The following is a 25,671-nucleotide window of genomic DNA, read 5'->3' on the forward strand; positions in this document are numbered from 1 at the left end:
TTTATCTCTTTTGGGAAAGCATATCCATCCTTGTAGTACCAATTGTGCAGGAATTCAAACCTCATGTTGCTGATTACCTTGGCAGCATCCAGGCTGCCGTCATAGTACCATCTCGGGGGTTTCGCGCAAGGCCGTCGGCGCCTCTTGGTGACCCTCCCGTCTAGTTTCCCCCCGCTACTCTTCCTGTCGTACAATCTTGGATCAACAAGCGAGTAGAGCCTGTTTAGAGAGGGGAGACTTCTTAGATTATACTTCAACCCGTCATCCCCCCCCCCCCAGGCAGCGAGAAGAAGGAGCGTTGATGGCTGGGGTTTTCGTAGTTCCACATCCCCATCATCTGGTCGAATTCTTGATAATCTTTGCGGCTGAACAGAAGAGTCTCTAGTTCCATGGCAGACACCATCTCGGGTGTGAGGTGTGGGTTCAGCTCGGGACTGGTGATGAAGTGCGGGAACGTGATGGCAGTGATAAAGTCGGCCATCTTGCCGTTGATGAACTGTCTATCAGCGACGTCCAGCCTGATGATGCCAAGCTGCTGCATCTGTATCACGTCCTTGAGAATGCTGCGCAGAGTTCTCATGCTCAGCTCTTTCTCGGGCTGGCCGAACTCCTTGACGATGCCCCGGATTGGTGGTGGCCTCCCATCTTTACCTGGAAACCGGCCTCGCATATCCATGCCTTCAAGGAACAAGATGTTGCCGTTGAATTTCATCCTGTGGTCTTTGAACTGGTTCATCATGGCCCGTTCGTTCGCCTCTTCCAGCAAAAGATAGCCAAAGCACCTGTTGGCTAGGTGTTCGCAGTCAGCTTCCCTGAGGCGGCCGTAGGCCCGACATTGACTGTTGAACGGCTCCGCGTAGTTGGCAAGAGAGGCGAAAGCGTCTCTATCGTCCGAGTCCCCATTGTTTACCGGGGATGGCCAATCATCGTCGTAGACGAATCAAAACTACACAAGAGTCAGCTGGTACCTGGCTGTTGCAGCTTCGAGGGCACTTGCAAGTTTCAGGGCGTAGATCTGGCCCAAGATTCTGACCTTGAAGACATGCGCATGGGCACCTTCTCCAATGTACTCGAGGAATCCCATCTTCTGGGGAATTTGAAAGTCAAAAGGCTCCAGCTTGGGACCGTCGCAGTGCGGGAGCGGCACCAAGTCGGAGGCAGACTCAGGCCAGTCTGGATACATGGCGAAGTGGGTGAGGCGTGAAATGAGAGTAGAGAGAGATGAGGCCGAAGCGATCCAAGGAGGGCTCAGTGATCTTAACACGCAGGGCAAAAGATGAAGAGCATGTTCCCGTCTTATATCTATCTCCCTGGCCAGCCAAGGCATCTTGGCTATATACACAAAGAAAAAGATGGGCTGCAAAGAGCTGAGCCACGGATTCTATGAGTAAGCCCCTATGACCAATAGATGATAGATACCACAATAATAAACCAACTAGTTGGCGATTTGGAACAAAGACTCCTTTCATTGCTCACCCGCTGGCTTTCAGCATGGATGCACGCTTGCTAGCAGGGAGTCCGGCTGTGCTGGGCAGGCAGATAGGACGGGTCCAAACGGATTACTTTCTGGTCTTTGTACAAGTATCCAGTTTCTCCAATGTGTTTTCAAAGACTCAATAGCCCTATGTTTGGGATTTAACCCTCGTATGAGCATTCGCGATTGTGTTCTTGTCACTGATATTATCATTAGTGATGCTCTGTTTGGTATAGGCGGTTGCCAGTCTCAGTGGGTGGTAGTCTACAGAGAATCTGAATAGATGGCGGCCAAGGTCATGGACATAAAACCAAGTAGTTGATCACATGTTCTAACAAGACGACTAAACACTCTGCTGTTGCAAAACATGCCGTCTGACACCGAATATCGCGAAACTCACATCATAACTTCCACAGTCAAGCCCATATTCACCTACATGATTCCCATCACCATGGTACGCGACGCATCTGCTTTCCGCGAGGCTATCTCGACACTCTACGGTGGCGACTGGGTGAGCACCGAACAAAAAGGGTCGGACTTTGCGGTGACAGTGTCCTGTGCGACACCTGTCGACCTGAAGGAGAAGCTGCAGGAGGACAAAGTCTTGCGCAACGATCAGGAACTGCGGTATTCCAAGAAAGATTGCGGAGAGAAGAGGGAAATGGTAGAGTAGCGATCAATGGTTGATTTACTTAGATCCGCCCTATTCGCGATATTAACTGTTTCGTCGCTAGAAGCCTAGAGCGTTGAGAAATAGACAACATGAGCAAAGTTATCATTAAACGGTAAGTGGATTTGTAGATCTGCCTCGGCTGGGTTTTATAATCAAAATATTTTATTGCATCCAAATTCCGAGAAAACCCTTCCTGCCCGGTGTTTGAAGTGTACTGATAACCACGTTATGGGTTCGAACTGTCTTCAGTTCGATGTGCTGTCCTTGATCTAGGGCGAGGTATTATGATTGCGCGTTCTTGGTGTGCGCAATGCCTATCTTAGTTGTTTGAAGCAGATGAACCTGTGCGCTGATATTCGCGGCTGTTGAGACTTCTAGGTCCATATGCCCATCCACATTACTTTCCCGGAGCTTCCTCCGAATAAGAGTGAATCTAAGTAATTAGTATCAATCAGCCCACACGTCGAAGCGAAGGCTAAGCTTACCTGACCAGCCACTTGAAGCCATTCCTCCATACTCCGAATATACGGGTCTCCAGCGGCATCGGCGACAGTTTCGTGCCCCCAAATAACCATTTCATCAAATTCAGCCGTGACCTGCATGGTTCCGACCGGCGCCTTCTCAGCCTCGTCGTCGTCGACCACAACGACCGGTTCCTCTACTGCAGACTGCTGCTCCTTTTCTTGCCTCCTCTCTACCACGACACCGCGGCACTGCTCCGGTAGCTTGACAGTCTTGCCATGGAGTTTCCGTCCCCGAAAGTATGCTAGCTTAGTGCCATCTATGGAAGCTTGTGAGTTCAGAGCTCGTCGAATCCTCAAGGGGTAGGTACAAACCTTCGGCAGTGGTGGGTGACCAATAAGTGGAAACGTCAGGAATAGGGCCGTCGTGATGGATACGGCAGGGCAGCAGGTTCGCCACGGCCTTGGCCTTGTTATCATCAGACTTTATCGAGAGAATTGGTTGTGACATTTTGAGTTGGTTGGTTGGGTGGATTGTCGAGGTTCAAGGGAGACGCGCCGAGACGCGTAAAGGGTCTTTCCAAGGACTGGGTTAGGCTTATCTAATCTGATAAGAGATAAGCCAAATCGGGCAACCACCTCAGGGACCAAGGGACCACCACCTTTCGAGATCGGCCGTCGCATTGACTTTATCCATCTAAGAGGCCGATTCCCATGCACTCTGCGTGATGGCACAGCGCATCTCGATACCTCAGCATCGGCTCTTGCATTCGCTTACCATTTTTTCTTCCTCTGTGACTTGCTGAAAGAAAACGAGGCCCACCTATCGCATTCGCAATCGGTCTTTTCGGAGTACCGAAAAAAAATCGATGACATCAAGACTGATCGATCTGGCATCCACTTTGTGTGCCCTCCATCGGGAATTGGACCCGTCATGGAAGCCTTCTCGTACTAGCTCGATCCAGTTGGTGATTTGATCCAGCTCCTGATGTTTTATCCTGCTCTGCAAGGTACTCAAAGTATCCCTCTCAGGCTGTTACCTCTGTTGATGCCGCGTTGTGGTTGTGAAGCCAAGTCGCAAAAGTTGCTTCCGACGCCAGCCAGACAGCCTCGGCGTACCCGTTGAATATCAACGGCTTCTGCAGTGACGCTCACATCGCTACAAACCTTTGAAACATACCAATAGCCTTGAACAAAGATAACACACTAAACCCTTGCTCTCGCCAAGATCATTGCTGCTGCTTGTCCCCGTCAACTAGCCCCGATCTCTGCCGTCCCTGCCGTCCGTTCCAACATCCCCCAATGCCGCACGGTTTATCGATGAGCAGCCGACATGCACGATGAGCCCGGACAGCCCGACCCATGGAAGGAGTAGGGGTCCAGGGCTTTACCGTCAAGCAATTGATAAACCCACCCAAGACCCCTCATGGCCTCGAGATGGATGTCCTGTCCTTCCATGCCAGCTGAAGATTGACCTCAACTCTCTCATCCATACTAAAGAGTTCGCTTCAGTTCACGGCCCAAGTCTAAACACACACAGAAGCCTCGACTTTCTTCATCTCTTGACTGCAGGTACAGCTCAAGACTAGACAACCCCCGCAGCCATGGTTCGAATGGGCCTCTCATTACCAACTCTTCCCCCCTCAATCAGCAAGCCCGTCTCCCGCGGTGCTGAAGCTATCCGTGGTTCAATCGGCAGCCTGACATGGGGTCCCGCGCTGGCCCTTGCAAAGCCAGCCATTCAATCCGTCCTCTCGCGCATTGAGACGGGCACTCTCCTTCTGGTCGACGAGCCGGCCGAGACGAGATATGTCTACGGCCAAAAGCTCTCGGGCAAGCTGGGAAGTCAGCCTGATGACACTGGCTTGCCGCGACGGGCGGATACTGTTCCACGCGTTGAAATCGTGGTCAAGGATGACGCTTTCTGGATGCGCCTCTTCTTGTTTGCCGATATGGGGTTCGCAGAGGCGTATATGCTGGGTGACTTTGAGTGTAAGGATTTGACATCCTTCTTCCAGGTAAGTTGCTATCGACAACAGACACCAGCATGGGACTAACACAATTCCAGCTATTCATTGTCAACCGCGAGCAAATGGACAATGGCACAACTTGGATCTCAAGTCTGTCCTCTGCAATTTCCAGCGTGGCTCGTTCCACAAACACCCTCTCGAATGCACTCCTCAACATCTCGGCACACTACGACATCAGCAATGACATGTTTGCAGCCTTTCTCTCACCAGACATGACCTACTCATGTCCCATCTGGCAACGCCATCGTGGATTCGACCAGGAAGAAGAGTCATTAGAGGAGGCTCAGATCACCAAGTTATGCCGGTTTATTGATGGAGCCAAAATCTTGTCAACCGACCACGTCTTGGAGATTGGTACCGGATGGGGCTCATTCGCGATCGAAGCTGTGAAGAGAACCGGGTGTCGGGTTACGAGCCTCACTCTTTCCAAAGAGCAAAAGATCTTGGCCGAAGAGCGTATCGAGGCCGCGGGATTCAGCGACAGGATCGAGGTGAAACTGATGGATTATCGAGCGCTCCCGATTCCCGAAATGCCGTATGATAAGATCGTATCGATCGAGATGTTGGAGGCAGTTGGTCAGGAATACCTTGCCACATATTTCAGTTGCATCGATAAGCTTCTGAAGCGAGTTGGCGGAATAGCCGTATTCCAGTGCATCACGATGCCCGAAGGCCGCCACGAAGCCTACTCCAAGACAGAAGAGTAAGTCAAATGAGGAGAGCGCCGTTCTATCCACTAATACGTTGCAGCTTCATCAACCACTACATCTTCCCGGGCGGATACCTCCCATCAATCACCCAGCTCTTGAATCACATCAGTGAGCAATCTCAAGGCACACTCATCGTGGAGAATGTTGAGAACATTGGGGGGCACTACGCCAAGACGCTGAGGCTGTGGAAAGAGAACTTTATGGAGAGCTTCGACGATAAAATCCGACCAGCCCTGATGAGGGAACACCCTGACATGACTCCCGAAGGAGTCGAGGTCTTTCGCAAGAAGTGGGAGGTGAGATATAGCCAAGATATTTGTGGATTTGCGGAAACTAATTTGTTGCCAGTACTACTTCACGTACTGCGAGGCTGGTTTTGTGACCAAAACTCTGGGTGATGTGATCATTACTGTCGGTCGAGAGGGGTCACTCCAGTTGATGGACGGGATTCCTCTGTGAGAGTGTAAAGAAGGAGGATGATAAGTAGTAAGGTAAAGGGCCTCTTCGGAAGGTAGTGAACGATGCTGCATGGGTATCTAGACAATCTCATAGCGTGGTGTTGGCGGGTGATACGGCATTGATCATCCCCTTCGTTTCTTCTTGGATTTGTTTCCCTTTGGTCCTCCTGATACTGGTTTCGGCGCAAATCGATTGGCATGGTCCATGTCAAAAGCTGACTTGTGTTTTCGGAAGAGCAGCATTGTCGCTCGGGCGTCTTCAATGCTGGAGTGTGCCCCTTCTTGTATCTCAACCCCCAACAACTGCTGCGCGAGGAGCCGCAGCGCAGGTTTCCTCCCATTGCCGTACTTTTTGAAACCTGGAAATTTTGCTGTGTCTCGAATGTCTCGGGCCGGGTGGCTTAAGATAAGGGCCTCAAGGTCATGTTTGAGGTCATGTCCGATCAAGATGCGGTCCTTGAGAAGCTTGTCGATGTCGGCTTGGACCTCTTCAAAGTCTCTAGCAAATCTCATACTCTTCGGACTGATGCCGCTCACGGCCGTGCGCCAATTTATGACCTTTTCCTTCGGTTTCACATATGAATCGTAGACTTGACGGCCATGAAAGTCGACTATACTGACACGGGCGAGAGCTGACTCGTAACCACCAGGACCAACACCAACCATTTCGCAGTCGATGGCAATATATTTGCCAATGTCGATCCCTTCTGTGAGGCCATAATTGATCTTGTCCTTTGCTGATGCGAGCATCATTGAGTTGTCCTTGGCTCCGAGGTTATACGCCTCTGCCAAGGCTTCGGCAGATATGTCGTTGTCTTCCGCCCATAATGCGAGGGATGTTGAAGTCCCAGGTTGTGAATCATCTTCAATCTTTGAGCTGTGAACGCCACCCATTTGCCCTTTAGCCGTTGCACGTGGTCCCTTGGTTTTCTTTTGTGGCTTTTCAGGGGCTTTGTCGACCTTGGGCTTTTTGGGTGCTGGTTTGGCCGTTGTTGTATCCGATTTCCGCTTCAGGGACGGCTTTGAAGCTGATTCGGTCTTGAGTTTTGCCTGGAGCTTTTTCCAGTTAGATGATAATTCGGCCATCCTCTCAACGAGTAAGGCGATCGAGGTTAAGTACCGCAGTAAGCTGGTTGCGTTGGTGTAAGTGGTTGATGAGAGATGGCTTGCAAGAACGGCAGGCTTTGCAGGTGATGAGGCTAACGGGATTTATGCAGCTGACGAAGAATTGATAAGCCTGACTTATGCTCACCGCCTTTGCGATAAGCGCTCAGTTCCATATTCTGCCATGCCCCTCCAGAAATAATTCCTCTCGCTCCATCATCGCGACAAGCTACCACGCGACAGCGCGACAATCATCAAAAAGGCCACCACGTAAGCCCTTTTCATCATGGCTGGCGGTACTCCTGGCGGAGAGGCCACCGTAGGGTCCGGCGAACCTCGACTAAAAGGCCACGCGACACCCGAGACGATAGCAACAGGATGCATCGCCTGGGTCGAAAAAGAAGGTCAACCGCGACGAGCCGAGATCCTTAGTATCAAGACAACAAAGAGCGGCAAGCAATTTTACTGCAATTTCGACAACTTTAACAAGAGACTGGACGAATGGGTGCCTGTGGCGAGGATCGATTTCACCCGAGAAGTCGAGTGGCCAAACCCGGACAAGGACAAGCCCAAGGACCCCAAGACCAAGAAGGCGTCAGCACCTCAATCAAAGAAGCAATCCAAAAAGGCGCAGAAGCGTCTAAGCAAGAGAGAGCAGTCTGTGGCTTCAGAGGCGAACACGCCGCATCCTTGGACAGGTAGGTAACCCCAAGCCTCTATCAACACATGCGACTGACAATTGGTTGTTTTGAGACTTTGTAGATTCCCAAAGCCGACAAAAGTCTTCCTCCCTTGGCCCCGATGGCGACAGTCAAACGAGACCTAGCGTCGAAGGTGGCGCGACACCCGCGGTCGATGATATGGACATGGATGAGAAAGAGACGGAAGTCAAGAAGGAACCTGCAGAATTCAGTCGCGAAGTCGAGATCGAGAAGCTGCGGACATCTGGATCAATGACGCAGAACCCAACCGAAGTATCACGAATTCGAAACATTTCCAAGGTGCAATTCGGAAAACACGATCTCTACCCATGGTACTTTTCGCCATACCCCGAGGTCTTTAACCAAGAGGACGTCATCTTCATCTGCGAGTTTTGCCTGAGCTACTACGGAGACGAAAAAGCGTTTACGCGACATCGACGAAAGTGCACGCTTCAGCACCCCCCCGGAAACGAAATCTACCGAGACGAAGCCATTTCCTTTTTCGAGATTGACGGCCGACGACAACGGACATGGTGTCGCAACCTGTGTCTACTGTCCAAAATGTTCCTGGACCACAAGACACTCTACTATGATGTAGACCCATTCTTGTTCTACGTAATGACTACGCGGACGGAGAAGGGATGCCATCTGGTTGGGTACTTTTCCAAGGAGAAAGAGAGTGCAGACGGGTACAATGTGGCCTGTATTCTGACTCTGCCACAATACCAGCGCAAGGGCTACGGACGACTCTTGATTCAATTTTCATACGAGCTCTCCAAGATTGAAGGGAAGCTTGGGTCTCCAGAGAAGCCATTGTCGGATTTGGGTCTACTGAGTTATCGACAGTACTGGTCGGAGAACATCCTCGAGCTACTCATGGGTTACAACGAGCGAGAGGAAAAGGTGACGATCGAGACCATTTCCTCAACGCTAGCCATGACGACCCAGGATGTGGAGCATACTCTCCAGGCGATGCGGATGCAAGTGTATCATAAGAGCGACCACAAGATCGTGATACCAGACAAGCTGATTCAGCAACGGGAAAAGTCAAAGCTGAAGCGCAAGCGGATAGTTGATCCGACCAAGATTCAATGGAAGCCGCCAGTGTTTACGGCGTCCAGCCGAACCTGGGGATGGTGATGTTATACTGGTGTTAGGTTTAGTTAGATTATGGCGGCGAATTAGCATTGTCGATAGTTTCTGAATGATACCCCTTGTAGATTAATTGTGCTCGAATTGAAGGATTTCAAGTAGAAGAAACAATCATTGGTGAGGTTGCGATAGCGAGTGCTCCCAAGATAGAGCTACCCCAGCTCCCGTGCAAGCCCCACGTCGCCCCTACCTCAGGAGCTGTCTCATCCTACGTAATCAGTCAAGGGATGCGACAACACCAGATCAACCAGTTCAGCACCATCAACTCAACCTCTTGACACCATTTCCCTAATCCTCACGACCTCTTCCGCGCCGATCTGACTCAGGCCTGTCTTGTCCTAATCGCACCTACAGCCCGAACCTAGATTCTTCGCAGAAACGCTCCCCAAGCCATGACGCTTCGGCTGCTGGCGTCGAGCTTGCTGGGCTTGAGCGCATCACTCGCCAGCGCCAGCACCGACGGCAACCAGAGACCTCTCTCCGACTATGCGCATTCATGTCCTGATTATACGCGATACGCTACATATATCCAGTATGCACCCCTGTCTCTACCGGCGCTGCAAGCTGACGTTGCTTCCTCAGTCGACCCTTGAGCACCGGCCCTAGAGCTTTACCCTACCAACGACCGAGCCCCAAATGTCGGACCTTTCAATCACCAGCGATCGAAAAGGTCATTGAGGATGTCACGTCGCGCATGACAGACCCAGATCTGGCTCGCCTCTTTGAGAATGCGTTCCCTTCGACGACGGACACGACGGTCAAATTCCACACCAAGGGCAAGTCGGAGACTGGCTTCTTCCGCATGGGAAGCTTTGGAGGATTCCACGATGACGAGGCTTGGCAAGGACCGCAGTCCTTCATTATCACCGGCGACATTATTGCTGAATGGCTGCGAGACTCGACAAATCAGTTGAGACCCTACCAACCCTTGGCCAACAAAGACACCGATGTGCATACACTACTGCTCGGTGCCATCAACACGCAGGCCGAGTATGTTATCGAGTCGCCTTACTGCAATGCCTTCCAGCCGCCGCCCATAAGCGAACTACCCATCTCGTCTAATGGCCAGGATGATGTCGTGCACCCTGCCTACGAGCCACAGGCCGTCTTTGAGTGCAAGTACGAGCTGGATTCCCTTGCGCACTTCCTCGCTCTTGGCAACGACTTTTATGAGCACACGGATTCGCTCGAGTTTCTGAACAAGAGGTGGTATCGCGCTGTTGACACGCTGCTGGGCGTGCTGGAACAGCAGTCCAAGTCAACGTTTGACCCTGAGACGGGCAAATATCGGCGCAACGAGTATACCTTCCAGCGTCGCACTGATCTCGGAACAGAGACGCTGAATCTGAGAGGCGAGGGAAACCCTCTCAACTGGGGAACTGGATTGGTCCGGTCAGCGTTCCGTCCCAGTGACGATGCTACGATTCTTGGCTTCTTCATCCCCGCCAACGCCCAGATGTCGGTGGAGCTGAAGCGAACGGCTGCGCTCCTCACGAAAGCTGGCAAGACAACGCTGGCCAAGACGCTGGAGGAATGGAGCAGCAAGATTCGGGACGGCGTGATGGAGCATGGTGTAGTCAAGCACAAGAAGTACGGCGATGTATTCGCATACGAAGTAGACGGGTACGGATCGACAATCCTCATGGATGATGCCAACTATCCCTCGCTGCTGGCGCTTCCCCTGATGGGGTTCTGCGACGTGGATGATCCGATATACCAGAACACAAGGAAGATGCTACTGGACAAGGGCGGGAACCCTTACTACTTGGAAGGAAAGGCCTTCAAGGGTATTGGAGGTAAGACACCAATGGTCTCGCAAACTGTGGCATACAGCAACTAACGTTTTAGGCCCTCATATTGGTTTGAGGAACGCATGGCCAATGAGTCTCCTCATCCAAGCCCGAACCACGAGCAACGAGACCGAGATCAAGGAGTGCTTGGACCTAGTGCTCGACTCGGCCAAGCTAGGTCTGGTCCACGAGAGTATTGATGTACAGCATATTTCGCAGTACACGAGAAGCTGGTTCGCATGGGCCAACGGTGTTTTTGCATCAACAATTCTGGATCTCGCAAAGAGAAAGCCGCATTTGATATTTGGCGAGGGCGCCGAACCTTATGAGATATGATGGGTAACGGATGGGTGGAAGTTTAGTCTGTACAACAGATGTATTGAATGGCATTATACATCCATTGATTGGGCGGATTGGGTGTACTTGGCATACGAAGAAAAGCAGCATGAATAAAACAGGCCGGCTACCTACTGGCACGGGAGAGCTACTATTCAAGTCCGCGATGCAGGCTAAGATTTTTCGCAAGATGAACATGTTCGTGGTCCGGACCGGCTAGGTATCACCGGCTTGTCTCGAAACAGAAAGTACTGGCGAACAGCCCCATTGCAGCAAAGACCAATAACCTTGTAGGATTCAACTATCGCCATTATGTGTCACAAGCAACTAATCTTCTCTCCCCCCCCCCACGAAGTTTTTGTAGTACCCCAGATTTCGTAATTATCGACCTACGTAATTGGTTCCCCTCGTCAATTGGCAAGCAACTCCGAGAAAATCAATCATGGATCCCATGCGGGACGGAAGAGGTCCACAGTTATCCGCCCTTTACCATCCATCCGCTCGGTTATTCAAGACTTGAAGAAGGGAGGGCCATGAACCTCTTCCAGCCGGTCCGACATCGCTCTTACTACTGGATGGGCAAAAGCTGGGCGGGATACTGTACAACGAGGAGATCAGAGACATATATGACGTTGGGCCGCAGCCCTCATTTTCTCAGACCTTGTTACTCCTCAACACCATCATCAAGCATCGTGACCATGGCCCCCGCGACCCACGCCTCCGAGTTCCCCTCGAACCCCGACGCGGGCAAGCACCAGATCAACCTCATCCGCGGCTGGCCCAACCCCTCCCTCCTCCCCACCGACCTATTGTCCTCGGCCGCCCAGCGCAACCTCGCTGACCCCTCCATCTACATCCCCGCGCTGCAGTACGGCGCTGACGCCGGTTACCAGCCCCTGCGCGAGGCTCTGGCCACATGGCTGTCGGAGCACTACCGCGTCGAGCGGGACCCGGAGCGCATTTGCATCTCGGGAGGCGCCAGCCAGAACGTCGCCTGCATCCTGCAGAGCTTCACCGATCCCAACGTCACCCAGGCCGTGTGGTGCGTTGCGCCGTGCTACCACCTCGTCTTTCAGATCTTTCGCGATGCTGGCTTCGAGGGGCGGTTGAAGGCGTTTCCCGAGGATGAGGAGGGCGTTGACATTGAGGCGTTGGAGGAGAAGCTCGCCAAGTTTGAGGAGAACCCCCCAGAGGCCAAGGTAATAATGACATCAAGAGCTTGTAGATACTTGCACTAACATGCACTACAGCCTCGCTTCAGCGACCCAGGAGAGTATCGCAAGCATTACCGCCACATCATCTACGTCGTGCCGACATGCTCCAACCCATCCGGCAAGACAATGTCCCTGCGCCGTCGTGAAGCCCTCGTGCGGGTGGCGCGCAAGTACGACGCCCTCATCATCTGCGACGACGTCTACGACTTTCTCCAGTGGCGCATCGACAGTGATCCGGCCAAGATCGCCGAACACCTAGGTCCGAACGAGCACCCGGACATGCTGCTCCCGCGGCTGTGCGACATTGACCTCGCCATGGGTCAGGCGGAGAATGACCCTGAGGGATTCGGACACGCTGTGAGTAATGGTTCCTTCAGTAAGCTTGTCGGACCTGGTGTGAGGACTGGCTGGCTTGAGGGCTCTCCTGCGTTTGCTCGGGGTCTGTCGCAGACGGGAGCGACTCAATCGGGAGGCTCACCGAGCCAGTTCTGTGCCTCCATGATGGCCGACTTGGTCCAGTCCGGTGCTCTCCAGGAGCGCCTCGCCACGACACTACGGCCTAGACTGCAACATCGACATCGTGTCCTAATGCAGGCGATTCACAAGCACCTGGCTCCTCTCGGTGTTGGAATCCGTGAGGCTGGGCTTGTTGATGGGAGTGTGTACGGCGGCTACTTTGTATGGCTCACGCTCGGTCCTGGCGTGTCTTCAAAGTTGGTAGCTGATGCTGCCATTGCCGAGGAGAACCTGGTTGTCGGAAACGGCACCATGTTCCAAATACGTGGCGAAGAAACCTGTGCGAACCTCAACAGCGCCGTCCGGTTAACGTTTTCCTACGTGCCTGAAGAAGACCTGGTTGAAGGCGTCGAAAGGCTGGCGGCAGTGCTGCAGAGGGTAAAGGCTGACCCAGCCAAATACGAGGCGTTGAACGGGGAAAGCGATGCTGCGAAAGCCCATAAATATGTGTAATATATTATCTGCCATGCTGGCTATTTCACGTCTTTTCCCTGACTCTTACGATCTTTCGCCCTCCTATTTCTTGGAGAAGAAAGACATGATGTTTCCTTGTCCCTTTGGAGCAGGCTTCTTTGCCTTGGATCCTGATGATGACGGGGTTGGAGTTGGCGCTGGTTTCTTTGCCGGCTTCGGAGCCTCCTCCTCTGAGAAGGATTCCCAGCCTTCCTCTTGAATCGTGACTTGAATAATGATTAGCATATGAGCCTATAGTTTGACCACTTAATTATAAACTTACCCATGTACCCCTGGTCATCGAGGATGCGCTTCTTCTTCATTACTCGTCTCTTTCCTCTTCTGCGCCCATCACCGCTGCTCGATATCACTTCCGAAGGCTTCTTCTCCTTGGGCTCCTCAGGTTCCGGCTCAGGTTCGGGTGCCTCTTCCATCTCTTCGTCTTCCTGCTCCTCTTCCTTGTCTGAATCTTCCTTGTTGTCGTCCTCGTCGTCGTCCTCCATCATTTTCCGCAGGGCGTCTTCGCGTTCTTGACGCTTTCTCCTGACTTCCTCAGCATCCACCGCAGGCTTTGACTTGGAGGCAACAATATCAGAGTCATCAGCTTCGCCGTCGTCCGAGAGGGCCATGGAAGTATCCTCCTCCTTGGGGGCAGGCTTCGGCTTGGGTGGTCGTGCAGCTGCCTTGGCGAATGATTGCATAATGCTCCCTGCCATGCCCTTCTTCGCGGCTGGCTTCTTCGAGCCACTGGGAGTCGGCGTGGCCTCCTTAGATGAGGGAGCTGATGCTTCCTTCTTGATCGGCTTGGCCTCCGCTGCCTCTGATTTGGCTGTTGACGGTTCCTCCTTGACCTTTGCAGCTGGCGCCGGCTTGGACGAAGCGGGTTCTCGCTTGATAGCTTGTGAGGTAGCTGGGGGAGGAGCCTGCGAACGGCCCTTGCGATCTCTCTTTCGAGCTTGAGAGTTGTTGATGATTCCATACTTCTTCGATGCGGCGGAAGCATCTTCTTCTTTTGGGTACTCCGATAGCTGTGCTGAAACATCTGATAAGAGGGAGAGGTCCTTTTGGGGATGAGGCGCAAGACTGTAGACATGAATTGAAGTAACTTGCTGGTAATCAGCCAGGATATCTTTGACCAAGTTAGTGGATGATCATTGGGTTATAGTCAAGGATTAAGCTACCGCTGAGCTCTTCCTCTCTGGCAAGGGTCAAGGTCGTGACGGGCACCGTCTCCGAAAATGCCTCGTTCTCGGGAGCTGAGCTTGCCATCTCAACATCTCCATCAGACTCCTGATTGTCTGAGCTCCTGACACCATAGACAAGGTAGGTTGCGTAGACTGAGTTGGCCTGCGAAGCATTCTGGTACTTGTGAAAGTCATAGAGCATCCTAAGAAGCCGTCAGAAATGTGAACCAGCTATTCTTCTTCTGAGCTTACTCCTTTGCAGTGTTAACATGAACATCCAAGGCTCTGCTAAGGACTCGATATGTGATCTGCATCATGTTAACCCTGCCTTCGGCCGCAGAAAAGGGACTCTATCGAGAGCATACCGGTCGCTCCTCACTGAGCAGGCGATCTGCCAAAAATTTCCTGTGCTCGTCCATGATTCCGTGGTTTCGAGTGTAAAACTTCTTCTCTTCGATCGGGCCAAGCAAGAGGAAGAGAAGGAAAGAATTTGGACAAGATCCGCGTTACGACTTGGCCATGGAAATCGTGGTATCCCCAGAGACGCCAATTGCAGGACGCGTAGAGTGGACGCGCTCTCACGTGCAATCTGGCCAGGAGTGGAAGGTGCGACCCCTTTTAAGGCATATTTATGCTCCAATAAGATGGCTTGAAATTGCCGAAGCCTCATAAAAGGGGGTTATCTATATATCGGTTTTCTCCGGCTTGCAGGCGTCATTCTAGGCATCGCGTCTAAGCGCGACAACCTGATTTGAACCAAGACTTCTTCCCCGGGCAACCCCTCCTCGTATACGAAATTCCTTGTCACCTCATAGGATTGATGCATAAAACATCCAGGGGCTCCGAACACTCGATCAATTCACCAGACCAGCCGTACAGCCAAGCTTCATGGCCAACCACGATGTCCCCGATTCGACAGACTGGCTGTCAACGCCGCTTGCAGGTATCGCCGCTGTTGAAAACGCCCTTCGCTGTCAGGTGTGCAAGGACTTTTTCAAGACGCCCATGATCACGTCTTGCTCCCACACTTTCTGTTCGCTATGCATTCGGAGAGCCTTGTCCAACGACAGCAAGTGCCCGCTCTGTCGCGCATCAGAACAGGAGCTCAAGCTGCGGAGTAACTGGTCAATGGAGGAGGCTGTGGAGGCCTTTGTCAAGACCAGAACGGCGGCTTTGGAGCTGGCGCGGAATGGGGGAGCGGCGAATGCTGGACCTAAACGAAAGGCCGAGAACGATCACCACGAGTCGGACAGTGCGCCTGAGGGCAAGCGGCCACGGACATCAACTCGACCAAGAAGATCTCGAACCAATACACCTTCATACTCGGTACCTACAGAAGAGGACGAGGTGGTGGAAGTGCCAGATGACGATGACGACTACGTACCAGAGCCTGGTAAGATCAATGTTGTTCAGAGTAGGCAAGATGGAACACTAATAATGCCAACAGGGGACGGTCTTGTGGCTTGTCCCGTCTGTCAAAGTCGGATGAAGGAGTGGCAAGTATTCAAGCATCTCGAAACTTGCACAGGCTCGAAACCTCCACAAAGAAAAGCCGGAAGCAGCTCAGCCTCGTTTGGCAACCAACAACGCCAGACAAAGGCCCCCGAACGACTACCGACAATGAGTTATTCGATGTACAAAGATCAAGCACTACGCAAGAAGCTAGGAGATCTCGGCATCTCAAACCAGGGTCCTCGCATGCTACTCGAGCGCCGGCATAAGGAGTGGGTGACACTGTGGAACGCCAATTGCGACGCAGCAAAGCCAAAGAAGCACAGCGAATTGCTGCGCGATCTGGATATTTGGGAGCGAACACAGGGAGGAAGAGCACCGACGACTGGCCGGGCGGCGCAGAATGCCGCCATCATCAAGGACAAGGATTTTGACGGTGCGGCTTGGGCGGCGAAGCATGACGACTCGTTCAAGGATTTGATTGCGAGCGCAAGGAAGAGCAGGCTCGAGGCGAAAAAGAAGGCCGAAGAGGCTGCAAAGGAGTCGAATTCTGAGCCTCCTTCGACAAGCCAGGAGAAGCCGTTGAGTTTGGAACAAACACCATCACAAGCGCCGTCGTACGAACAACCTGCGGTATCCTCAAGCGCGGACCTAATAATGGATCCAAGCCTGGCACCAACTGTCACTCAACAAGAGTACTCAAACGCGGTCAATTCGACAGCCGCTTACCTGCCGGCTCCAACGACAGTCGCGGCGGTGACACAGGCACCTTCAGGGGTTCCGGAGCCATACTATGCGCAGAACCCCTACCCTTACCACACTGACATTCACCCGCATATCCCCTATTCTGCATCCCAACCTTACCATACTACTCCCTCATACCACCAAGACGCGGGAATGGGGAATCAACCCTTATACTACACTCCAGATGGGCCAGCCCAACCTTATACCTGGCCCCAGCACCCAAGCAGCCAGCCTTGACAGATGGGCAGTACGGCAGCGCAGTGAGCTTGGGCGGAACATAGAAGAAGGACGGTGCATCGAGATACCATTTGATGATATAAAGACGTGGGATAAAAACAAGGCATAGACTCTAATGAACAATGGCCCCCGTGGCTTTACATATAGCCCAGAACGCCCCGGATATCCTAGATGCAGTGATCATATACGCACGTGAACAGTCGGACTCGCAATGAGTCCCTTCCCCCTCCTTCCTGGCTTCCCCTATATCGCCAGGTTTGCGATTCCAGTTTCCGACGTCGGCGTCCGAGCCTTTTCCCGGATCTCGTCGGTATCTGCTGGCACCGCCGGCAACGCGTCGAGCTTCTTCTGTACCTCGGCCGCCTCCTTCTCCTCCCTCGCCTTCTGCTCCTCTGCCTCCTTGCGCCGTGTCTCCTTGTCCTCCTTCTCGCGCTCCTGTGCCTCCATCGCCTCCAGCTCGTCGTCGAGCTCGCCCTCGTCCACCACTGCGCCTGTCGACTCGGCCAAGATGGCGCCCACCTCGTCTGTCGAGGTCATCTGCTCCCGCAGACGATCCATAACGGTGTCGACCCGGTCCGCGCTGCCAACTTGGGCATTAAGGCTGGCCAGCGCATCAGTCGACGTTTCCATGACCTTGACGAGCTGGATGTTGTCAGCGGCCTGCTCGAGCTTGGCAGCCACTTGTTCGAGTTGGTTGAGGGTGGCGTAGCGAGTGGCGAGGGACGACTCGGCGAGTTTCTTGGATTTGAGGGCTGCTAGGGCCGCGATGCGGTTCTTGCGGGTGACGGCGTCCTTGGCAGTTTGTGCAAGCTCGTCAATGCGTGTGTTGAGAAGATCAGTCTGATGCTTTAGGCTTTCTGTCACTTCCTTGAGGGAAGCAATAGCGGCGTCTTCCTCCGTGATGCCGCCTTGCTCACCAGACCCCTTGATCCGGATTGTCTTTCCGTCATATTCGATAACTCCCTTATCGCGCGAGAGGAACTTGAGCAGTACATCCAGGTCCGTATCTGTCAAGCGCTGGTCCTTAACCAGGGCTGTTGAGAAGGCCTTTTGGAATTGCGCTTTGCTAAAGACGCGATCAAACCTCGAGCTTCTCTCCGCCATAAGGTCACCCAGCTCCTTGGCCGCGGCCTCAACATTCTTGACCACCACATACTTGCCAGTCGGCAGCTTATCGTCTCCCCTAGACGGATCCACCACTCCAAGCTGGCGCAGCGTCCAGCCCATGAGGCTCCACGGCAGACTTGACCAGCTGCTTTGGTATATGCTCTGTTGTGACTTATCAAATTCGTTAAGGGGCATGAAATCTCGTCCAGCGGTCGCCTCGCGCACGACGGTACCCAAGGCCAGCGGCTGGCCAAACTCCTTCGACTCGAGGGATCGTAGTAGTGCATCGTCGAGATTCAGGACAAAGTGGTCGGGCTCCGAACCGCGGTGGGAGATGAGGCCTCGAGCGACAAGGTCGGAGAGGGCCTGGCGCCAGGCGGAGATGTTTGCTTGGTAGCCATCTGGGTTCAGAGTGCGCTGGGATCGAAAGTCCGAGTATCGTGCGGGCAATCTCGACCTAAGGGAAGTACACGGTTAGCAAATAGATTCCATTCATAGCATGTAGGACAAGTAAGAAGGGCGGCTGCTACCTTGCGAAGCTGGGGTCATTTTTAATGAGGTAGTCGGCGAGCTCGCCCATGATGGAATCGGGCACGCTCAGCTGCGCCGGCGATAACGTTTGGCAGAGTTGAAATCGCAAAAAGAGAAGGGTGGCGTTTCTAGAAAGCTCTGTTCATTAAAATCGCGGTCCCTAATTAATTGTTGAAGAAAAAAGTCGAGGTTGCAATCAAAGGGTGAAAGATGACGACACATGTGACGCTGTGAATGGGAGACGGATCATTTGTTGGTGGTGGGATGAAAGTGGCTTGCTTGTCGTCAGGGACAATGGCTGATGGGGTTTAGTGGCTTGATAGCGAGCCATCGCTTATCGGTTAGCGGTAAGGGACCAACTACAATGCCAAATCCAGCATCACGACTTACAGGCACAACACATTCACATCTAATAGAGGCAATCGATTCGCCAGGTTGTGGTTGAAAACTTGATTGAATTAATTTTCGAGTTTCCGACACTATAAAGTAGAAACGCAATCCCAACTCAAACTTTGATCCATAAAAACGCCGGTCACTCTGACAACACCATCCAAACTCCAAACTCCAAACACCGATGCTGCGGTCTGTATGAGACGATGCCCTCAGATGAACTTTTGAGAGTCGCTTAGATGAGTTTTCGAGAAAGAAAACAGACCCAGAAGCGCCCCCATCCTTTCCTTTTGTTCCAGTTCCATCTAGGAAACCTCCGAGAACTGAGTGAATTGGATCTGGCCACCATTCTCAGCAGCGTCCATGCGTTGTTTATACAAAGCCTTTGCAAGCTTGTACGCCTCCTCAGCTTCCTTCATCTCCGTCTCAGCAAATGCCTTGGCTTCAGCGATGAAGCGGTCATCTTTGTCTGTAGAGCTGCCTGGGCCTTCAGTGGCGGCGCTTCTGCCAACCCGCTTCAGGGTGCTCTCGTGGGTGGGAGTGGGAGTGGGAGCAGAGCTAACCATGGTGGCGGCAGCAGCAAGGAGTAGAGTGAAACAGTTAATGATGCGGACCATTGTTCTGGTGTTTTGTCGGTCTCCAGTTGTGAATAGAGAGTTAAGTTAGGAAGTGGTTGTGAACAGTCAAAGATGAAGCTGTGATGAAGTTTGATGAAGCTTGAAGTTGTGATGAAGTTGTGATGAACTTGATAGAGTCGATGACTGGTGATTGATGATAGAAGTGGTGAGAGAAGTTGTAAAGAAGTGGAAGAGCTGCAGTCCTGGGGGATGGATGGGAAGATATATATACACGAGGCTCCATGTTTGGGCTCTGGATGACAATGTTTTTCCATACCTTGATTGAATTTGTTGGGAATCGTTTGAGCCAAACCTTGGTGTTGATAATTGACTTTAACTTAGATGCGAGCGGCCGGTGACCGTTCTCCCCGACATGATGCTGTCGCCACCACGAGGAAGTCAATGCATTTGTCTCATAAGCTTATTCCCTGGGAAAATTAGTGTCCTATTCGCTAAACCTTCTGCCCTTACTTGCTAACGGTTCGATTCCAGAGTCTCTGGAGGCCAAGACCCCTGGACAAAACAACAAGAGATATCTCACCAGAATGGATTCAGATGCTATACAGACACAGGTCCGCCATTATTTGGCCAAACACAGCCCAAATCCAACAAGAGCAACTTTTCTAATGATTCGAGAAGATTTCATACGAGACTACCTTTTCTCAACGAAAGTCATTCACATGGCTAACCTTTGAGGCTATGCAAATAATCAAGGGAACTTGGCAGCACCTTTTTGCCAATTCCCCGAAACCCCAAACTAAGTTCCAATCCGCAATCTGAAACTCAAGAATGAAACTTGATGAATTGCTACTCGTTAAAAAGTCTTGCGCGGATCTGAGGCATTGGTTGACCACCCAGTAAGTGATAGGATCGGGTTCATCTTTCAGGAAGTTGACTACGGCGAGACCTCACATCCCAGTCTCTAAAAGAAGGAACATTCCAGCTCATGACGCTTTCCATAAACCTCTCAGGTATGAATCGAAAATTAAACATCGAACAGGTAAAGTTTCACAATGCCCGTGATGGTTAAAGCCTATTCCACTCGGTGGTCCGAGGCGCCATGCGGCCGTTGAACAACAGTTTGAACAGTTGAGATATCTTTAAATTTCGGGATCACATGGGGCTTAGACATCCTTTTTTTTTTCCCCTTCTATAAACTACTATACCTTCCCAACTACCTTGATAGGCGTGATCTGGCGGAACAGTTGTGCAGGGAGGGCTCAGTGCTGGCAACACCCCCAAACCATTGACTTGGGGGCCACGTTGTAGAGTCTACACCATATCACCAGAACAACAGTTATATATGCCATAAAATGAAAACATATAAATTCCTTAACCACATGTATGGTGGAAATATCATGAATCATTATTTCAGGCTCCAGCCGTAGTCCCTCAAATTCACCCCCCAACAGCCCCAATCCGCCCCAAACCCCACAGCCAACTGCCTCAATGACGTCTGCAACAACGAAACTGAACCATGTCCATCAAAGGAGGGGCTGAGGGGTCCCCTTCTCCTCACCAAGCGGCTTCTTCGTCACTTTGGCCGGGGATAAGGCAACCTACACAACATGTGATAGGCCAGAAATCCCTGTCAAGCATCCCCCGATAGCCAAGGTTCAGAGGTCATGATTCGCGGGGTAAGAAAAGTGCGCCCTCTCAGTCAAACTCCAACGACATGTAACTCGAGTTCGTTATCGAAGTACCGTCGCTAACAATTTTTCCTCCACTATTCCGTGTGTATCCTTCCAGAGCCGAGGGACGGCTTTGCTAAGATAGCGACCCGTAGATACCTGCTAGCCTTAGCAAGGATCTGGATACCTTGACAACCTCGTCCTGATCCTCTCTTGACTCAGCGTTTTCTGACTCCTTGTCACGTTTATCCCAATCAATTGAACCCATTTGCGGCTCTCTCTCTCATCTCCATCAAATCACATCATCCTCACTCTTCTCCACCTCCTCACTCGGCCCTAGCCCGTCCGAATGAACACCACCCGTCGTCTCTTCACCACCGCATTCACAACCCTCAACCTCTCGCTCTCACGCCCGACTTCACTCTCACCTCTCATCCGTCCCCTCTTCACCCGTCGCACAATGGCCTCCTCCGCAGCTGCCAAGCGCCTCGCCGGCAAGACCGTTGTCGTCACCGGCGCCTCCTCCGGCATCGGCCGTTCCACGGCTCTCGAGTTTGCCCGGACAGCGCCCAACAATGACCTCCGGCTCATTCTCACGGCTCGCCGCATTGATTCACTCAAGGAGCTCGCTGATCAGATCAAGAGCGAGGTTGGTGATGGCGTCAAGGTGCTGCCGTTTAAGCTCGACGTGAGCAACCCCGCCGAGATCAAAGGCTTCGTGGGCAACCTGCCCGAGGAGTGGAGGAACATTGACGTCCTCGTCAACAATGCGTAAGTCTCCTTTCTCACTCATTACTCGGATGGATAACTCATGCACCATAGTGGTCTCGTCAAGGGCGTCGCTCGGGCTCCCGAGATCGCCGAGGAGGACATTGGCATCATGTTCAACACCAACGTCACCGGCCTCATCAACATGACTCAGGCCGTTCTCCCCATCTTCCTCGCCCGCCCCGACGGAGGCCACGGCGACATCATCAACGTTGGCTCCATTGCTGGCCGGGAGCCCTACCCCGGTGGTTCCATCTACTGCGCCACCAAGGCCGCCGTCCGCAGCTTCTCTGAGAGCTTGCGAAAGGAGCTGATCGCTAGCCGTGTTCGTGTGATTGAGATTGATCCCGGTCAGGTTGAGACTGTAAGTCGAGCTTCTATTCATCAAGTTCCCAACTTGTTTCTAACAGACCTCTAGGAGTTCTCAGTTGTGCGATTCTACGGAGACAAGTCCAAGGCCGATGCTGTGTATGCGTAAGTCAACTCTCGCCAGTCCTTCACAAGACATGGTCTTCAGAAAGTATCAAGAACTGACCATCCTTCCAGCGGATGTGAGCCCCTCACTCCCGACGATATTGCCGAGATTATCGTCTTCACTGCCACCCGTCGGGAAAACGTGGTTGTCGCCGACACCCTCGTCTTCCCCAACCACCAGGTAAGAAACCTCGCCTCTCAAAGTATCGGAAAATGGCTGACACCTATTAGGCTGGCGCAGGTACTCTTCACCGAAAGGGTGCTTAAGTTAGATAGACAAAACAAGACAATAGAATTCATGTATAAAAGTGCATCACCGGAATCCCAATGTCATGTCAAGGACGGAATATCAAGGTATATTCATATTCGTAAGTTTAAATCAAGGGCTACTACTCTCGGGCAATCTGCTCGTCCCCAGTGTATCCTGAGAATGGCATGCCACGAGGCAGCGGCCAAACAGTGAAGCCCTCTACATCTCGCCGAAGCTACAGCAATGTTCGAAAAGTTCTCTTGCCCAAAACCCATTTGCCCCCGAAGGAACAAAAGAGACCACGAATGGTCTTGGGTCACAGGCCTTCTAAGGTCGATAAAGTTTCATCTTCCAACGTTCCGTTAAGAACCCATTCTGGGGTGAATCGGGCCCTTGCCGTCAACAAGTGACAGCACCGCTGGGTGAGCATGTAGCTCGGTTTCATTCACATCAGCACAACTAAAGGCGGACACTGTCACGCGCGAGAGGCTCCTGCACCAAAAAGACCGGGAAATAGTAGTCGTGATTCGTCACCTACTTTGCTTTTGTTTGTAAGCCCTCAAGGAATGAAGTCCTGCTCAGGGCACCAACGGTTCCTTTCCCCAGACGCCTCGCTAAGAAAAAACACCAAAAGAATGGCCCTAAGAATATCGTCAAAGAAGTATGCCATTACCCGCCTCAGATTGTGCAGTCGCATCATGGCGGGAGACAAGAGAGCAAGAGTATAGCAGGTTCCATCTGTCTAGTCCCCAGAATGTTGGAACAAGGGCGAGATGGACTCGCCGTAGTGGTTGCGCCGAATGGCCTCGGCCAACAGGAACGAGAGATCGAGTACCACGAGCTTGCTGATGTTGCGTGCCCTGTCCTTATCAATGGGGAAGCTGTTGGTGACAACAATCTGGTGGATGCACTCGCATGCTTGCAGTTGTTCAAGACTGTCTCCGCCAAAGATGCCATGAGTCGCCATGCAGTACACCTTCTTAGCCCCGCCCTTCTTAATCACGGTCTCAGCGGCAGCAATCCAAGAGCCGGCCTTGTCGATCATGTCATCCACGATGAAGACGGTCCGGTTCTTGACGTTTCCAACCAAGGTGATCATGTGCTCGGCGTTGGGATTTTCGAACGCATTGTCCTCCTCATCAGAGCTTGCTGCCGCATCACCGGATCCTCCAAGAGATTGAGGCTCGGGGGCGAAGAACGATGACGCATGGGACATGGTCATAGGGTCCTCGTCATGTAGACTGACATCGGCGGCGGATCGATCAGGGGAGGGGAAATCGTCCTCAACAATACGGCCCTGGACCAGGCGGCCATGTGTGACCTCGTGTGCCTTGTGGTCATCATAATCGGCCTCGCCGTTAATTGATGGCTCGGGCGACCGAGCTGGGGGTGTAGCGTTGTCATCCGCGGACTCGGCAAGACTCAGGTTAGAAGTGCGGGCCGACGAGCCATTAACTCGCTTAGGGGAGCCCTGCAGATCCGTCACAATCCGCGAGGTTCGTGGAGGAGTAACATCCCTCTTGGGAGTCTTCTCACGCTCAGGTGCTGGCTCACGGGCGCCACGGTTGGGGATGGGCCGGCTCGATTCCAACGCTGGTTGGCTATCGACACTATGATCGAAGTGCCTCATGATCATACTAGCCGTCATGTTGCTGACACGCTTCCGATCCGTGGTGACGATTCCAAAGTTGAGCTTGAGCGCATCGGCGAGCGACGTGACTCGCTTGGTTCCTCCCGCATTCTTGGAAACAACAACCGCTTCGCGCCAGTTAGGGACGTTGTGGCGGATCCATTTGGCGAGGATGGGCTCGGCATGGAGGTTGTCGACGGGGCATTTGAAGAATCCCTGCATCTGGGATGCATGGAGGTCGACGGTGATTACGTGCTTGACACCAGCAACACCCATCAGGTTGGCAAGCATGCGAGCCGTGATAGCACCTCGGTGGGACTTCTTCTTGGACTGACGACTGTAGGGGAAGTAAGGGAGGACGGCTGTTGGGTAGCGATGCCAAGTCAGCCTACGGGATCTCAAACAGGAAGAGATAACCACGAACCAGTGACCTTGTTGGCAGAGCCGCCCTTGCATGCCGAGATCATGATGAGAAGCTCCATGATAGAGTCATTGATGCTGGCGCTTCCAGACTGGACGACAAAGACATCCTTCTCTCGGACGCTTGTCAAGATTCTGACACTCGTCTCGCCCTTGGGAATCAGTTAGCCTGGAGAGCGTGCATTGAAACGCCATTGATTAATCGGAGACACCAGTGCCCTAGAAGGTGACATAGGAATGCGGCCCAGGGATGGTGACTCCAGAGGACAATGGCGATAACGGCGAGGGGAAGCTCACATTGGAGAACTGAGTAAGCTCGGCGCTGGCAGGTTGCATACCCAGATTCTCACAGATCTGGCCTGTGAGAACTGGGCATGAATTGCCGGCAAAGATCAGCGTGTTGCGCATCTTGGGCAGCCCATCAATCGATGCGTGAGGATGAAGCGTGGAAAGATTGAGAGGGAAAGAAGGTTGGGAAAAAGCTGCGTTGCTCAGGTGGGAAGCTTTTTTTTTCATGGACGCGGTACAGAGCACCGTGCGAGCCGAGCCAAGCCACTTCTGCGCACGGGACTCAGTGTGCGCCGTATTGCTTTTTTTTAGCGGCCGCACGGCAACAGGTTGGGTTACGCAAAGGGTTATCGGCGGCTCTCAGCCAGTCGTTATCTGCGGTGTCATACAGTGCCAAACACTGTCCTTGCAGTTTGCAGTCCCCGCCGTCGGTGACCAAGCGGGGCATTTCGGAAAGTGCGTCACAGCCTCGCAACCGGAGGCCGGAATTCTTGCGAACGCATCCAGCCGGCCGCCTCTGCCGCGTGTGTTGCCTTTAACGGATCGCTCAATGCGTGACAACGTCTGACTTGGAGGTTTTCTAGAAACGGCCAGCATTCGATCTTTCCCTCGAGGACAACCTTCCGTTTTAGATTCTCAGCTCCGATGAGAGTGGCACAGCGAGTCCATTAACCACTCTCGCAATGGGCATCCCTCATCTCATCTCTACCCTAGAACCCTATGCGGTTCATGGAGTTCTTGACAACGACCAAGTAGTCATTGATGGCCCTGCTTTGGCATATCACATTCTTCACATCTGCAATAGACATGGCATAGTCCAGCCCTCATACCAACTCCTCGGGGATACCACCATCACATGGCTAGATGAACTCGTCA

At 52.6% G+C, this 25,671-nt stretch overlaps 14 protein-coding genes across 14 annotated transcripts; 7 read left to right on the top strand and 7 right to left on the bottom strand.

The window, feature by feature from the left end:
- Nucleotides 1-253: 253 nt before the first annotated feature.
- Nucleotides 254-1,183, bottom strand: LRP88_01330 (uncharacterized protein; the record flags this gene model as incomplete). Its single annotated transcript, XM_083238018.1, has 2 exons — nucleotides 254-782; nucleotides 969-1,183. The coding sequence occupies 2 exons, from the start codon at nucleotides 1,181-1,183 to the stop codon at nucleotides 254-256; spliced, it is 744 nt and encodes a 247-aa protein (XP_083106523.1).
- A 658-nt stretch (nucleotides 1,184-1,841) lies between these two features.
- Nucleotides 1,842-2,147, top strand: LRP88_01331 (uncharacterized protein; the record flags this gene model as incomplete). Its single annotated transcript, XM_083238019.1, has 1 exon — nucleotides 1,842-2,147. The coding sequence occupies one exon, from the start codon at nucleotides 1,842-1,844 to the stop codon at nucleotides 2,145-2,147; it is 306 nt and encodes a 101-aa protein (XP_083106524.1).
- Nucleotides 2,148-2,544: 397 nt separating this feature from the next.
- On the bottom strand, nucleotides 2,545-3,119 carry LRP88_01332 (ribonuclease H2 subunit C; the record flags this gene model as incomplete). The annotated part of the gene is made up of 3 exons (XM_083238020.1): nucleotides 2,545-2,580; nucleotides 2,633-2,928; nucleotides 2,984-3,119. 3 exons carry the CDS (start codon nucleotides 3,117-3,119, stop codon nucleotides 2,545-2,547), a joined length of 468 nt encoding a protein of 155 aa, XP_083106525.1.
- Nucleotides 3,120-4,212: 1,093 nt separating this feature from the next.
- LRP88_01333 (uncharacterized protein) lies at nucleotides 4,213-5,807 on the top strand (the record flags this gene model as incomplete). Its single annotated transcript, XM_083238021.1, has 4 exons — nucleotides 4,213-4,626; nucleotides 4,677-5,341; nucleotides 5,389-5,644; nucleotides 5,697-5,807. 4 exons carry the CDS (start codon nucleotides 4,213-4,215, stop codon nucleotides 5,805-5,807), a joined length of 1,446 nt encoding a protein of 481 aa, XP_083106526.1.
- A 122-nt stretch (nucleotides 5,808-5,929) lies between these two features.
- Nucleotides 5,930-6,892, bottom strand: LRP88_01334 (3'-5' exonuclease; the record flags this gene model as incomplete). Its single annotated transcript, XM_083238022.1, has 1 exon — nucleotides 5,930-6,892. The coding sequence occupies one exon, from the start codon at nucleotides 6,890-6,892 to the stop codon at nucleotides 5,930-5,932; it is 963 nt and encodes a 320-aa protein (XP_083106527.1).
- Nucleotides 6,893-7,196: 304 nt separating this feature from the next.
- LRP88_01335 (NuA4 histone acetyltransferase complex catalytic subunit ESA1) lies at nucleotides 7,197-8,751 on the top strand (the record flags this gene model as incomplete). Its single annotated transcript, XM_083238023.1, has 2 exons — nucleotides 7,197-7,608; nucleotides 7,664-8,751. 2 exons carry the CDS (start codon nucleotides 7,197-7,199, stop codon nucleotides 8,749-8,751), a joined length of 1,500 nt encoding a protein of 499 aa, XP_083106528.1.
- Nucleotides 8,752-9,155: 404 nt separating this feature from the next.
- LRP88_01336 (glycoside hydrolase family 125 protein) lies at nucleotides 9,156-10,889 on the top strand (the record flags this gene model as incomplete). The annotated part of the gene is made up of 3 exons (XM_083238024.1): nucleotides 9,156-9,295; nucleotides 9,346-10,559; nucleotides 10,612-10,889. The coding sequence occupies 3 exons, from the start codon at nucleotides 9,156-9,158 to the stop codon at nucleotides 10,887-10,889; spliced, it is 1,632 nt and encodes a 543-aa protein (XP_083106529.1).
- Nucleotides 10,890-11,587: 698 nt separating this feature from the next.
- On the top strand, nucleotides 11,588-13,072 carry LRP88_01337 (pyridoxal phosphate-dependent transferase; the record flags this gene model as incomplete). The annotated part of the gene is made up of 2 exons (XM_083238025.1): nucleotides 11,588-12,088; nucleotides 12,140-13,072. The coding sequence occupies 2 exons, from the start codon at nucleotides 11,588-11,590 to the stop codon at nucleotides 13,070-13,072; spliced, it is 1,434 nt and encodes a 477-aa protein (XP_083106530.1).
- A 63-nt stretch (nucleotides 13,073-13,135) lies between these two features.
- On the bottom strand, nucleotides 13,136-14,675 carry LRP88_01338 (DNA polymerase subunit Cdc27; the record flags this gene model as incomplete). Its single annotated transcript, XM_083238026.1, has 5 exons — nucleotides 13,136-13,299; nucleotides 13,356-14,201; nucleotides 14,254-14,459; nucleotides 14,509-14,564; nucleotides 14,622-14,675. The coding sequence occupies 5 exons, from the start codon at nucleotides 14,673-14,675 to the stop codon at nucleotides 13,136-13,138; spliced, it is 1,326 nt and encodes a 441-aa protein (XP_083106531.1).
- A 469-nt stretch (nucleotides 14,676-15,144) lies between these two features.
- LRP88_01339 (uncharacterized protein) lies at nucleotides 15,145-16,689 on the top strand (the record flags this gene model as incomplete). The annotated part of the gene is made up of 2 exons (XM_083238027.1): nucleotides 15,145-15,649; nucleotides 15,704-16,689. The coding sequence occupies 2 exons, from the start codon at nucleotides 15,145-15,147 to the stop codon at nucleotides 16,687-16,689; spliced, it is 1,491 nt and encodes a 496-aa protein (XP_083106532.1).
- Nucleotides 16,690-16,932: 243 nt separating this feature from the next.
- LRP88_01340 (Snf7-domain-containing protein) lies at nucleotides 16,933-18,376 on the bottom strand (the record flags this gene model as incomplete). Its single annotated transcript, XM_083238028.1, has 2 exons — nucleotides 16,933-18,253; nucleotides 18,327-18,376. 2 exons carry the CDS (start codon nucleotides 18,374-18,376, stop codon nucleotides 16,933-16,935), a joined length of 1,371 nt encoding a protein of 456 aa, XP_083106533.1.
- A 646-nt stretch (nucleotides 18,377-19,022) lies between these two features.
- LRP88_01341 (uncharacterized protein) lies at nucleotides 19,023-19,334 on the bottom strand (the record flags this gene model as incomplete). Its single annotated transcript, XM_083238029.1, has 1 exon — nucleotides 19,023-19,334. The coding sequence occupies one exon, from the start codon at nucleotides 19,332-19,334 to the stop codon at nucleotides 19,023-19,025; it is 312 nt and encodes a 103-aa protein (XP_083106534.1).
- A 2,091-nt stretch (nucleotides 19,335-21,425) lies between these two features.
- Nucleotides 21,426-22,474, top strand: LRP88_01342 (SDR family oxidoreductase; the record flags this gene model as incomplete). Its single annotated transcript, XM_083238030.1, has 5 exons — nucleotides 21,426-21,736; nucleotides 21,788-22,097; nucleotides 22,152-22,207; nucleotides 22,280-22,388; nucleotides 22,439-22,474. The coding sequence occupies 5 exons, from the start codon at nucleotides 21,426-21,428 to the stop codon at nucleotides 22,472-22,474; spliced, it is 822 nt and encodes a 273-aa protein (XP_083106535.1).
- Nucleotides 22,475-23,199: 725 nt separating this feature from the next.
- LRP88_01343 (ribose phosphate diphosphokinase subunit PRS1) lies at nucleotides 23,200-24,915 on the bottom strand (the record flags this gene model as incomplete). The annotated part of the gene is made up of 3 exons (XM_083238031.1): nucleotides 23,200-24,449; nucleotides 24,512-24,659; nucleotides 24,805-24,915. 3 exons carry the CDS (start codon nucleotides 24,913-24,915, stop codon nucleotides 23,200-23,202), a joined length of 1,509 nt encoding a protein of 502 aa, XP_083106536.1.
- Nucleotides 24,916-25,671: the final 756 nt, after the last annotated feature.

Source organism: Fusarium phalaenopsidis (genome assembly GCF_050370095.1).
Source record: "Fusarium phalaenopsidis strain FUZ10S chromosome Unknown contig_32278, whole genome shotgun sequence".
NCBI lineage: Eukaryota > Fungi > Ascomycota > Sordariomycetes > Hypocreales > Nectriaceae > Fusarium > Fusarium phalaenopsidis.